The following is a 14,642-nucleotide window of genomic DNA, read 5'->3' on the forward strand; positions in this document are numbered from 1 at the left end:
AATTCTTCATACTACAGAAATAGCAGCTTCTGTTCATGTCTCCGTAGAATAAAAAGTAAGAGAAAATATAGGAGCATTAAAAAGAATGCTCAGTTATTGCTTCCTTTTCCCGAAAGCGGCCAGAGGTGACCTCTGAAAATGGTGCGCTATTCACTTGACCCAGAAAACCCCACAAAATCATGCAAGTCAAGAGGTTCAAATCTTCGTGTTCACTTTAAGAACACTCGGGAAACTGCCCAGGCCATCAAAGGTATGCATATTCGAAAAGCCACCAAGTATCTGAAGGATGTCACTTTACAGAAGCAATGTGTGCCTTTCCGTCGTTACAGTGGTGGAGTTGGTAGGTGTGCCCAGGCCAAACAGTGGGGCTGGACACAGGGTCAGTGGCCCAAAAAGAGTGCTGAGTTTTTGCTGCACATGCTTAAAAATGCAGAGAGCAATGCTGAACTTAAGGGTTTAGATGTAGATTCTCTGGTTATTGAGCACATCCAGGTAAACAAAGCTCCCAAGATACGCTGTAGAACTTACAGAGCCCATGGGCGGATTAACCCATACATGAGCTCTCCCTGCCACATTGAGATGATCCTCACTGAGAAAGAGCAGATTGTTCCTAAACCAGAAGAGGAGGTTGCACAGAAGAAAAAGATATCCCAGAAGAAACTGAGGAAACAAAAACTTATGGCCCGGGAGTAAATTCAGCATAAAATAAAGACTAATAAAAGTAAAAGCAGAAAAAAAAAAAAAAAGAATGCTCAGTTATTTATATCCACTATATGGTAGAGCTACAAAGTAATATCAGAGTTTAGAAGCAAAAATTACATAGTTTTTAAGATTGGTCACTATTCAGAAGTTAGAACACTGTTTTAATTTCTAAAGACTGAATATTCATAGCATATTTCTTTGCAGTTACTGAAATGAAAGAGAATGTTACTAAATTCAGGAGTCCCTGTCTTTGTATTATAAAGCTATGATTCCATGACCTTTAATAATAATGATGATGATGATGATGATGACTATAATAAAACAAAAAAGTGAAGGTAAAATTTAGTCCAGTCTTCATGCTATAATTATTTCTAAAACATTTACCAAGTAAAACAGCAGCAAAACATTATTTACTTTACTGGATGATGGTATAGCATAGTAATACTTTTAAAAATGCAATTAACCTTGAATTACTGCAAGTTTCTATACTTAGAATGTGTTTCAGAAGCTCTATTGTAGTATAGAATGCTTCACGTGTTACAAATTAACTAATATAAGATGGATTGAAGTGTAATTATAAAAGCAAATTCACTATAAAAATATTGCATTCCAAAGCCAAACAAAGTGATTTTTGATTTTGCAGGTGATTAGGTTCCTTCCATTAGTAGGCTTATGAGAGCCATCTATTCCTCAAAGTAATTGTAAGGTCAGACAGCAGAGTTTTTTCTTTTCTTATAGCATTTCTGATTCCCTACCATAATTAATTCTATTTATTTCTGCACTGGCCTAATCACATTTCCTTCTTACACACCCACCCTTTTTTGTCATATACACTTTGATACAATTCTCAAACTCTTGACACATACACTTTTGTTCATATTGCCACCTCTACTTTTCAAACCAATCCAAACTGCCTTCAATCTTTACTTATATGGTTCTAACACACTGTGGGTCAATTCCTACTCTAAGTAACTTAGTAGATAATGGTGGCTTTAAGTACTGATACCACAAGTGTTAGTAACGATGAAGCCTGGGTTTGAACCCTGAGAATAGGGATTGGCTGAGTGACTACAAAGAAACTCGGTCATTTCTCAACTGCTTTCTTACACGTCATACCCAGGGAGTGTACATGGATATGCTGGTATGTATATATGTGTATGTGGGGAGTTACAGGAGAGAAGAAAAAAAATTTACACATATTTGTCGTTTCTTCCCTCTCTCTAGTGTTCTATAACCAAATATGGGCAGTACACTCTTTGACAAAGAAATTATTTGAGGAGGAGAATTGTACTATTGAGTTCTAGGTCTCATGAGTTTATTTCTTGAAGGTACTACAGGGCTTTACATTTCCATGGCTATAATTACAGGAGAAATGATATGAAGAGGTATAGAAGTGCTTACAATGTAAAGGTATAAAGTGCCAGAAGGCAGCTTGGGGCTGTGGCAGGGACTCAGGTGGAAGAAGGTCATGGGAAGGAATGAGTATTTAGAAGTTACCGACTTACTTGGGCCTCTCAATGAATCAATATCACAATGTAAAAGCTGCTGAATTGTTCAGTTAATTCTCAGAAGCCAGTTAGAAGGTCAAGCAAGTCATTAAGCAAATAACATTAGTTAGCTCTATAGAAGAACTGAATCACACCTTACCTCCCAAATTTGTCCTTTTTGTTGAAGTCTGCACCAGTATTTAGCAGAAGGTTTAGGCACTCCAAATTCCTATCCACAGAAAAACAGAAGACTTAACTGTCAGTAGTTTTATAACAAAATTGGTAGGTTTAAATGAGCATATAAGCTTGTTTTTAAATGAGGGTAAAGTGAACAAAATGGCATGATTTATGTTTTATGAAGAACAAAAACATTAAAATTCATATTATCTGAAATTTTAAAGTTTTATATATACATATGGCACATTGATAGGAAGTAATGAGTAAATCATGCTGTCACTATTTAAAAAGAAGTTCACATATTTAAAAAAGTGCCTAAAGAGTTTTTTAAGAGCCTTTAAATAAACTTCAAGCAACATGCTTATAATGGAATGGTTTAAATTTAAGTGGTTTTAAATACTAAACTGAATTAAAATGGGTTAAAAAAAAAAAAATCAAACCTGAAAACATAATGTCCCAAATTAGCTTTCCCTTATCTTCTCCTATATATGATTGCTTACTTAAATGTATTCTTAGTTAAAATTACAGAATACAATAGATGCATGGGTATTTCTACAGTTTAATTCTTATAAACCTGAACATCAACTTACTATGTTACTATGAAAATTGTAATTGCCAAACAATCAGACATTCATGTTGTCTGTTGTCCCTCTCTCTTTAGGCAAATAACATGCATGCTAAGTTTTAACTGGGAGGTTCTTTGGTGACATTGGAAGAACAAGAGAACCCAGTCACATGTTCACAATCCATCTCTACAACTGAGACTGGCCTAGTGGTGGTCTTGGTTCAGCACTCTTATCCTCTGAAATCACCAGTAATTTAAAATACTTCTTTTACTGATTGATTTGAGAGAGAGAGAGAAACACTGATTTGTTTGTTCCATCCATTTATGCATTCACTGGTTGATTCTTGCATATGCCCTGACCATGGATCGAACCAGTAACCTTGTCGCATGGGCACAATGCTCCCTTCCACTGAGCTACCCGGCAATGGCCTAAATCACCAGTAATTATTAATGAAATTATTATTGGGAATAAAATCTCACAAATGTACTTTTGATAAGTCATTATGAATTAAATGGCTTATCACAGATTTAGGATCTACATTATTAGTAGCATAAGATTAGCAGCATGCTTCAGAGACCAAGAGTTTAAGTTGAAATTTGTTGTTCATTCAAACCAACTGCTTAGTTTCCCCTAGCAGTAGTATTTAAAACTTAAGTCCAAAATCTTTGATGCAAATTTTCCATTTCATATATATTAGTCCTGAGTGGAGGCAAACAGGCTATCGCATTTCCCCTTTAAAATTATGATAAAAAAACCCAAACACCTTCTCAAAGAATATTAGCATTACTTAGAATACTCTTGTTTTAATACTCTCACTGGAGGAAATACATTTTTCATTCACCTAGAAATCATTTTCTCTTATAAAAAGCAATATTTCCTTTTATAGGTTTGTTTTCTCTCTCCCACTCACAACTAATGACTTAGATGGATAAAGATTAAAAATAGCAATTTCTACTAGTCTGGTCTTTCTTCTCCCAAACCACTCCTATTATGTTTTCTATTCTGTAGCCTAGACTAATAAACAGAAACAAAGATAAGAGAAAAACTGCCATGACCAACTACCTTTTTCTTAAAACAGTAAATATTTTGCTAACGTACCCTCCAGCTGCAGCTGCATGTAGACAGGTCCTACCGAAATCATCTGGGGTATCTATATCAAATCCTAGAAGAATGAATACATTTTATATGTTATATAATACTATAGATGCGTTACTTTATATTACAGTCTTTTATCAAGAAATGTCAAGAGTCACACACTGCCAATCTCAAACAAAACTATGAATTACAAATAATTACAAAATTACTGAAAATAGATTAATAATGTACAATATTACAAAAAAATTACCACCAGAAAATAGGGTTTTAGGATAAGTGCTAGAGTACTTGTTTAAATACTACAGACATCTGCCCTCGCTGGTGTGGTTCAGTGGTTAAGAGCATCAGCCCATGTACCAAAGGGCTATGTGTTCAATTCCTGGCCAAGGTTGGGGTGTGTGTGAGAAGCAACCAATTGGTATGTCTCACATCGATGTTTTTCTCCCTCCCTCCCTCTCTCTCTCCCTCCTTCCCTTCCACTCTCTCTTTAACAAAAAAAAAAAAAAAAAAATCACCCTGGTTTCACTCTAGAACCTTTTTCAAATAAGACGCAAAACAAGTGCCTTGGAGAGAAGAGCAAAAGGAACATCAGCTGTCATTGGAAGCTCAAAAGAAAAGTAAACTGGCTTCTCAAAGACTGTAATTTAGTAAGGGAGAGAGAGCAAGAGAGGAGGAGGAGGAGAGAAGCAATGGCTGATACCATTGATATGACTCTTCAATGCGACATTATGACAACGTTTGAAAACAACTTTGATTAAAACTCAGTTTTTAAATTAATCATCAACTTAAAATGGATGATTTAAAGATTAAGTACATGGCACAATGACTGCTTTCAGAGACCAAAGCACCAATCTTATGTTGTATTTTGAATGTTCTAAAATGGTTAAACAATTTTCACTTATCAAAAAAAAATCAGTGAAAAAAATTCCTCAGGTGAGGATTAACAAAAAATAAAAACTATAAATACCTGAAATTAAAATAATATTGTATGTCAATGAACTACAGTTGAAAAAAATATATATATTTTTAATCCTCACCTGAGAATATGTTTTTTTGATTTTTTTAGAGAGGGGAAGGAAAAGAGAAAGAGAGAGAAACATCAATGTGAGAAACATCTACTGGTTGCCTCCTGTACATGCCCTGACTGGGGATCAAAGCCGCAACCTAGGTATGTGCAGTGACAAGGAATCAAACCAGCAACATTTTGGTGTAGTATGGGATGATACTTCAACCAAATGAGCCACCCAGCTAGGGCTGAAACAATTTTTTTGAATTAAAATTAATAAATATAAACCACACAATACAATATTATTCAGCAATAAAGAAAAATAAAGTATTGATAATGTTATAACATGGATGACCCTTGAGAACATTTTCCTAAGTAAAAGAAATCTGTCAGAAAAAACCACATCTTGGTTGATTCCATTTCTATGAACCATCCGGAATAGGCAAATTTATAGAGACAGAAAGTAGATTAGTAGTTACTTAAAGCCAGAGGAGGGAGGAAATGGGGACTGAATGAGTGCTAATGGGATTTCCTTCCCTTTCCCCTTCCCTCCTTCCCTCCTTCCTTCCTTCCTCTCTCTCTAGTATGTTTTTATTGATTATTTTAGAGAGAAAGGGAGAGGGAGAGAGAGATGGAAACATCGATCAGCTGCCTCCTGCGTGTTCCTCACCAGGGATCGAGCCTGCAATACGGGCACCGGCCATGACTGGGAATCAAACCAGGACCTCTCAGTCCATGGGATGACGCTCAATTCATTGAGCTACACTGGCCGGCAGGAATTTTCTTTTAGAGGGGGAAATAAAATGTTCTAAAACCGATTGTAGTTATGGACGGTTACATACCTCAGAGAATATAGTAAAAAAGACTGAACTGTAAACTTTAAATGGGTGCATTGTATGTTATGTGCATTATCTTAATAAAATTTTTTTTAAAAAGTCATAGGTGCTTTGCTACCTATGAATCACTAACATTGAGAAGAGATTTTAGATTTCTCTTTCATGGATAAATGGGTATGTGTATACTTATGGACACATACACATGCAAACACTTTAAAACTTCAAAACAGAATCAGCTCACTTAAGAATTATCATTTAAGAGAAACTCAGAAGTGTCTGTTTCACAACATGTTAATTTTAATGGAAACTTTCCCATAATTCAGCAATTACAAGTATTAATATATAAAATCTGTTCAACTTTCTTAACACTCTGAAAAACAGTATCATTTAAAATTAAATCTTAGCCCTGGCCGGTTTGGTTCAGCGGTTAGAGCGTCGGCCTGCGGTCCTGAGAGACCCGGGTTCAGTTCCCGCTAGGGGCGCGTACCTCGGTTGCAGTTTGTCCCCGGCCCTGGTCGGTTGTGCAGGTGGCGGCCACTCGATGTGTCCCTTTCACATCGATGTTTCTCTCTCTCTCTCTGTTCCTCTCTCCCCCCCCCACTGTACCTGAAAAAAATGTCCTCGGGTGAGGACAAAAAAAATAAAATAAAATAAAATAAAATAAAATAAAATCTTATATATTTAGTAATTCTATGCATTGAATAAGGATCACAGTTTTGTAGTACTATTTATAGAAAGCTGCTGATTCTGTTTTGTTTCAAAATGACTATGATTATGGTATTTTAAAATAGTAATTAGAGGACATAAATAATTTCACAAACCTACTAGACAGTACAGATGGCTATCAGCTCTTAAAAAGGAAGCATGCAAATGAAGATATTTTGATTCTAGACATAAAGGGACAATCCCAGAAGACAGTTACCATTCAATGAAAAGAAGCTACTCTAGAAATACTCCCCATCCCATTACCCAACTAACAGAGAGAAGGAAATCACTGGAAAAATAAAACCTTTTCCAGAGAGGAGGAGAAAACAGAAACTCAAAATTAAAGGACCCAACAACTTGGAGATATCTATGTGTAGTTTTAGAAAAACAGAATAAAGAAATTGTACAAAAATAGGAGGCAGGGAATGGAAAGACAAAAGGTTCAGTCTGCGGAGTTCAACTTACCAGAAGAAAGAAGTTTCCTGCAGCAATCTGAAAAACCACTTAAGGCTGCCAAATGGAGGGGGAACATCCCATGTATGCCACGCCTGAAGAGAATAGGACAGTATCTTCATTACAATACAAAAAACATACAATCATTTAAATAAATCACAAAGAAACTAAAAGTAAAAAGATAGATGAGTCAAAATCTTAACACTTTGAAGAGCAATTTGGCAAAAGATTGAAGGCGGACATAACTTATTATCCAGCAATTTTCCTCAGAGTAAGATTTTCCAACTTTGTTGTGTGCGTGTGCGAGTGATGGGGAAGGGGGCTATCCTGTACATGTAGGATGTTCAGCAGTGCTCTACCTACACTATAAGCTAGTAACATCCTTCTCCCCAAATCATGATGATCAAAAATGTCTCTGCAGCCCTGGCTGGTTTGGATCAGCGGTTAGAGCGTCAGCCTGTGGTCCAGAGAGACCTGGGTTCTGTTCTTGCTAAGGGCATGTACCTCGGTTGCAGTTTGTCCCCGGCCCTGGTTGGGTCGTGCGAGAGGCGGCCACTCGATGTGTCCCTTTCACGTTGATGTTTCTCTCTCTCTCTCTCTTCTCTCTCCCCCACTCTATCTGAACAAAAAATGGAAAAATGTCCTCGGGTGAGGATTAAAAAAATAAGTCTCTGAACATTTGCCTAGAGTACAAAATTCACTCTTCTCCCCACCTCACCACTGAGAATCATTACAAGGTAGTTTACTACAATAACTTTCGTAACAGTAAAACATAGGGAGCAACTTAAGTTTGTAAATAAGGTGAGCAAACTGTGAAATCTTTTTTTTTTAATCCTCACCCGAGGACTTTTTTTTTGTTGTTCAGATAGAGTGGGAGGGAGAGAGACACATCGACATGCCACCGGCACAACCAACCAGGGCCGGGGACAAACTGCAACCAAGGTACATGCCCTTAGCGGGGACAGAACCTGGGTCTCTCTGGACCACAGGCCGATGCTCTAACCGCTGAGCCAAACCAGCCAGGGCCAAACTGTGAAATCTTTATACAATAATTAAATTTTATAAAGCAAATGAGCTAGAGTTACGTGTAGAGATGTAAAAAAACAAAAAAAAACCCCCCCAACTTTATGGCTAAATCAACTTCATGTAAACAAAAAAGTGTACAGAAGCATATCATTTATAGAAAGTTTAAAAGAAGGTTTAAAACAGGTTAAAATAGAAATGTAACAGAATTATAAAAACACGTAGAAATGCTAAATAAACATCAATTTACGTAGTGTGTTTACTTCTGCAGAGCATGCAAGAGAATCCATCTTTCAAACAAAATCTCACATGGACATTTTAACATATAAAATAGATAAAAGTGAGCTGTTCTGACAAAAATAGGGGGCAAAGAATCCTTTGCAGCAGCTACTAAGGAATCCCTCAATTCTGTAGCATAAGCCTGAAAACCATTATCTAGAGCAAACATTACTTGGATGAAAAAGTATCCAGTACATAAACTTTTTTGGGTCTTTTATTTATTTTTAGATTAAAAATAAATAGACCACAAACATTAAAAGCTCTAATCAAAACTGCATAATCTAGAAAGAAAAAAAACTAGAGTTAAAAAATATATAAAAATACTCTGTGATGGCTTACCAAATGAAATCACTCTAACTGCTGAACCAAACCAGCCAGGGCTATTAGCAAATGAAATCATATCAAACATTCTATTCTACCACATCATAAACACAAAAAGGAGAAAAAAACCCTCCAGCAATTAGTACAATATCGAGGATAAAATCCACATTTATATTTGAAATATCCAGAAAACTGCAGTTAACTTCCTTCTGTGTTTCCCTGTCACAGCTATCCACACCTCGGTAAGTACTTACTTTGCAGTGTCAGCACCACTTGTAATAAGAGTGTTGATTAGCAGCTCGTGGCCATACCTTGCTGCTATGTGCAAAGGGGTGTTTCCATTTTTATCCTCACAGTCAATTACAGCTCCTGCAATAAAGGACATGCTATCAGACACTAGACTATATAAAGACCAAGACAAATCTATTACATGAAAAGCAAGATAAAGTGCTTTCAAGCACAACAGATGGATGTAACAACTTAACTAGATTTCATTCATAGCACACATTGGTCTAGGCACTGGAGTTACAGATTTTATACTTAAGTGTTCTGTGGTCCAATAAGTTTGGAAAGCACTATGTTAAACAAAGTTAAACGCATTTCTTTAGAACAAGACTTTTCAGAGCTTTAATGTGCACACACTCTGCGTCATCAAGAATAGTGCGTGCAATGCTTCACAAAGCATTTGATCATGAATCTGTTCCTACTTTACCCTGCAAAACTATTAACAACTATTATCTTGAGGGCTACTAACAAATAATTCCTTGGAACATGGTTTGGGAAATATTGCTTTAAAGTAATGTACCTAAAAGTTCCTTTTATTTAAAAGTTTAGCTTACCTAGGATTAATTCAAATGCAAAAGAATACAAGTTCAGAAAATAAATACAAATCCTAAAAAGAGTTAGAAATATTCAAATGGGGAAAACTCTGCAACAGAGTTTTGTGAATATATATATAATATACAATGCAGAGGAAAGGAAGTTTTCTCTTTAGCAACGTTTTTAAAAAGCCAACACTAACTGCTAGAGAAATTAGATTTATAACCCTGGGGAAAAAAACTAAAAATAAATTTTAAAAATGATGAAAGAAACATATTCATGGCATTTTATATTATTATTTGATTTTCATGAGATCTAATATCAAATATTAAAAATATACACTGCTATGACAATTCCTTAATACCATTCATTTTGTGGATGTTTTTACTACATTTAAGAAAAAAAACAAACAGAAATACTTTTTACCACTCTGGATAATGGTTTGTGATCTGGAGAATCTACCGTGGAGGGCAGTCATGTGCAGTGGGGTTTTCCCATCTTTGCTCTGAAACAATCAACAAAAGAAATGTAAAATTATTGTTCTATCCATAACATGTAACTTTGGTTTTATTTTGAATATCCTCTTGTATTTTTAGTTTGTATAATTATTACTCAAGCATTAAGTTTAATTGAATACTATGGAAGTAAATCAGTTGTTCAAAATTATCAACTAATTTTCTTAGCATGTATATCATAAAGCACAAATATTTTTTTTAAAAAATCAATGCTTATAGTTATAAAAAGCTCTGCATGGTTGGTACAGTGTAATCTTAACATCACTCCTGTTTCATAGGTGGGGTAACGGTAGCACAAGGATATTAAATGATTCAACCAAGTCACATAATCGGGAGTGGAACACAGCCAGGATGTGCTTCCCACATTTCACATTGCTCTAATTCTCTCATTTTAAGAAATGCTGAATCTCTCCCCCACCCTCAGCCAAGGAAAAGTGAATATTGTAATTAAACGCAGCCAAGTAATTCACTTAAAAAACCATATATTATTTGTGTTAGCTATTTTCTCAAATTACTTAAAACAGTAAATCAGACTAGCTGTGCAAGTGTGTATTTAATGTGAAAGTTTTGAAATTCTAAAGGCGTTCCAAATATGAAGAAAAACAATGCCTGAGTTAGGTGATATTTTTTATTCTGAGTTAAGTAATGACTTTTCTTCTCTAAACTTGTTTTATTAATCAAAATATACACATGACCATCAAAAATAGAAACTGTTTTGCAATTCCTCACCCAAAGATATTTTTCCATTTTTTGTACAGATAGAATGGGAGGGAGAGAGAGGAAGGGAGAGAGAGAGAGAAACATCGACGTGAAGGGACACATCGAGTGGCTGCCATCTGCACGACCAACCAGGGCCGGGGACAAACCGCAACCGAAGTACGTGCCCTTAGCGGGAACCGAACCCGGGTCTCTCTGGACCGCAGGCCGTCGCTCTAACCGCCGAGCCAAACTGGCCAGGGCTGTTTTGCAATTCCTAATCCCTCACAATATTCAACATATGTTCTGTGTATATATTCAAAATCGATATGTGTAAAGTGTCATAAGTTTACACTAAAATTGTATAATGCAGATCTCAAGAAACTCTTATATCATTCATTATAGTAGTAGAGTATTAAACTTATTTCATAAATACCTATTTGACTTCATAATTTTATATTAATATTTTCAAGCAAAGAAGTCATCCAACTGGCAAGTTATCTTTTTATATTTTATTGATTTTAGGGGGGGGGGGATACTGATTTGTTGTTCCCCTTATTTCTGCATTTATCGGTTAATTCTTGAATATGTCCTGACTCGAGACTGAAACTGCAACCTTGGCATATTGGGACAATGCTCTAACCAACTGAGCTACCCAGCCAGGGCTCAACTTTCAATCTTTTGGAGGCAGTGTGTATAACAAGAGGGAGAAAAAAATACATACACCAACAAATAAACAAAATAACCGAGCAAGTAAGTAAGCAAGTTCAGGCTCTGAAGTCATAATAACCTGAGCACGAATCCCATCTGTCACTTCCCACAGCAAGATTTTAGAAAAGTTGCCTTCATTTCCTCAACTGAAAATGGATATAATACCACGTATATCTCATTGGTCTGTTGTACAAATAGAATAATCTTTGTAAAACATCCTGATAACACACCAGTGTCTGCTACATATAAACTATTATTTCTATTTGGTGTTTTTATTTATGTACCAGTTGTTATTCTTTCAACCAGGGGTGAGGGAAGGGTGGGGGAGAGCACGAAAGCATTTTGATAAAGGGATCTCAGTTTGTAGTCTTTTCAAAATGTTCCCTATATGACATATCTTGATTTTTAATGTTAATCTTCTACCTACCAACATTGTTTAGACAAAAGAAAACTAAACTGTAAAAAAAGTTTGAGTTCATAAAATGATGACATCTGAATAGCTAGCATCTATAAATATAGTAAGCATTATGTTCCAGGCACAGTTTTAAAATAATTATATATATTAAGTCATTTACTCCTCACAACCTTATGAGACAGCTACCATTAACCCTGTTTTATAGGCCCTGGGGTTAAATAACATACCAGGTCTTATAGATAATAAGTGATGAAGACTTTTACTATAAGTATATAGGTGGCATTGGAATAACATTTTTACTTTTTACATACTGATCATTAAAAGTATTCTAAATGTAGCAAAGGAAAAACTCCAAGTAAAAAGTCCACCTAAGACATGTTAGGAGAAAGGCAAGCACATTTTTTTCTCTGAATTGAGGAGATAATGGGTAGAATTTTTTAAGTCACCTTAACTCATTTTAGAATCAATTTAGGAATTTTAAACAAAAAATAAAAATGATCTATCAAAATTCTGAGAGTTGGTTTCATAGGTGACCAAAAGCAGCAACAACAAAAAAAGCCACACATATCATAGTACTTTCTAGGTTTAAATTTTAAATCAAGTATTTGGGTATTTATCTGTTCCAACAGAACTTGGCAGTAAGATCATTGGACAAATGCATATAAATGGGATATCATACATCCTTAGGTGAGATTAAGCAACTTTTATTAAATCTATTATTAAACCAACATCATAGGCTGTTGCCTTCAAATATACTTAACCACATCTTAATTGCTTTGTTAAAACATTCCTTTGTCATGCGTAAAGTCCACCACTGAATTTCCTAAATCATTAAGGAGATAACTTCAAATATGACCTCAGATCTGAGCATTATACTATTAAGTGAGCCTCTTGTAGGACTGATTCTCATTTCTACATTTCAAAAGAAAATATAGCCTTAAAAATAATCACAGATACAGGAGTCAGCTATGTATAAACAGTGACTTATGAATCAAGTGATTCATTTTCATCAAATTATATTAAATATTTACATATAAATGACAAAGTATAAAATAAATAAAGTCTAATTTTTACCCTTGTAAGATAACACCATATAAACTAGAAATATGTATTAGCTAAAGATACAGCTCAACTTCCCTTATTCCATGATGTTTTGTGTGTACATATATATATTTCAATCCTCACTCGAGGAAAAGTTGAAAGAATATTTCAGTGAACACCCATACACATACTACCGAGATTCTATTCTTACATTTTACTATATGTGCATTATCACATAACAATCCAGCCAGCCATCTAATTATTCGATGCTTTCCAAAGTTAGCTGCAGGTATCACAACATATTACCTCTAAACACTTTGGTATACATACCATTAACTAGGATTCAACAGTTATTTGGTTTATCTTCTAAAGGGAAAATTTACATGCCATAAAGCATACACATCTTAAATATACCACTTCATGCCCCTTTTCATCAGTGTCTCCTCTCAGAGGCAACAACTGTGCTGCTGTGTGTTTTTTTCAATTATAGAATCTGGAACCTCAGGTAAATGGAATTTCTATAACTTATAGAAATGGAAATAGTGTATATATTTTTGTGTAAGGCTTCACTCAGCATATTTGAAAGATTCATCTATGTTCTTGTATCAGTAATTTGTTATTTTTTGTTGGAGAATGATATTTGTTACTGATGTTGTTTTAATTAGTGAACTCCTAAACACTAGTGTGGATTCTGATTTTATTGCATACCTTCATATTGACATCAGCCCCATTGCCTACTAGAAGCTCTAAACACAGTGCTCCATGTGTTGATGCAGCAGCAAAGTGCAAAGGAGTAAATCCTTTTTCATTCTTTTGATTTACATTAGCACCACTGTCTATAAGTTCATTCACTACAACATCTTGTCCATTATAGCAGGCTACATGAAGAGGTGTATTTCCATAGGCATTTGGTTCATTCATCTATTGGGAGGAAAAAAAGGTCAATGTTAAAGTAGTTATTGTTGTGAGTTATTTTAGTAACATAACATTGTGATTGCAATCAAATTATTAAAGTGAGAAATGGGGATAGATACAGAGATAAGCTTATAATTCTAAAGTTCTTTTAAAATAATGAATATTAAAAACAGCATTTTGGTATCAAATGGATTTTGTACTTTCAGAGAATACAATTCACATGTGCAATGTCTACTACATGACAAAACTGAATGATTCCAAGAGAAATATTTTAGGAAAATATAAATTAAAATAATGTATTTCTAAAAGCCTTCTAGGTAAAGGACATTTAGAGAACTAACTCTAAGAATCATGAAAAAATAGACATAAACTGAAAATTCTGAGATAAACTGAATAAGGCGCACATTCTTAGTCTTTTTTGCTTATAGGGACAAAAGATTAAAGTTGGTAATGTAGTAGAGAGCAGAAATTTTATAAAATGAGTGGTATTTTCTTTTACTACACTTTTTTTTGCAACAAACTTGGGCTCTAGACATTTTCTAGTCTTACGTGTTGACGTTTTACCAAAATGAATGTGCTCAAAAGAATATGCTCAATACTGAGAAATAATTCATGCAAGTCAAGTTTTTCTTTATTTCCCTAATAAACAAAACGAGCAAAAGTCTACATGACTTCCGTGTAGTCAAGAATCTGACCTTTGCCCAAAGAAATGTCTGGTCTTTGACTTATCTTTTGAGAGGTAATACACAGCATATGTAATAAGAGTGTCTTTGTATAGGGAAGGGGCTAGCTAAACTGGATCTCAGAGTAGGGTTGGCTACAGTCTTAGGGTAAATTAACCATGTGATTTAGGGTTCGGGCCTTGGGTCCCTTAGTATCA

At 35.0% G+C, this 14,642-nt stretch overlaps 2 protein-coding genes across 20 annotated transcripts in view; one reads left to right on the forward strand and one right to left on the reverse strand.

Moving 5' to 3' along the window:
- Positions 1 to 14,642, reverse strand: part of ANKRD28 (ankyrin repeat domain 28) — a 172,177-nt gene that overhangs the window by 33,578 nt on the left and 123,957 nt on the right. For 18 of the 19 annotated variants that reach the window (XM_036266215.1, XM_036266216.1, XM_036266221.1 and 15 more), the window contains 6 exons: positions 13,556 to 13,768; positions 9,896 to 9,974; positions 8,905 to 9,019; positions 7,040 to 7,122; positions 4,031 to 4,094; positions 2,350 to 2,418 (listed from right to left, as the gene is read on the reverse strand). In XM_036266215.1, the coding sequence (XP_036122108.1) occupies positions 2,350 to 2,418; positions 4,031 to 4,094; positions 7,040 to 7,122; positions 8,905 to 9,019; positions 9,896 to 9,974; positions 13,556 to 13,768 (623 nt within the window). Of the gene's footprint in view, positions 1 to 2,349; positions 2,419 to 4,030; positions 4,095 to 7,039; positions 7,123 to 8,904; positions 9,020 to 9,895; positions 9,975 to 13,555; positions 13,769 to 14,642 lie in introns of those variants that run through there. The other variant, XM_036266225.1, reaches the window with a different exon arrangement.
- LOC118632931 (60S ribosomal protein L17) lies at positions 139 to 693 on the forward strand. The gene has a single exon (XM_036266226.1). The coding sequence runs from the start codon at positions 139 to 141 to the stop codon at positions 691 to 693; it is 555 nt and encodes a 184-aa protein (XP_036122119.1).

This window comes from Molossus molossus, unplaced genomic scaffold (assembly GCF_014108415.1).
Source record: "Molossus molossus isolate mMolMol1 unplaced genomic scaffold, mMolMol1.p scaffold_m16_p_18, whole genome shotgun sequence".
NCBI lineage: Eukaryota > Metazoa > Chordata > Mammalia > Chiroptera > Molossidae > Molossus > Molossus molossus.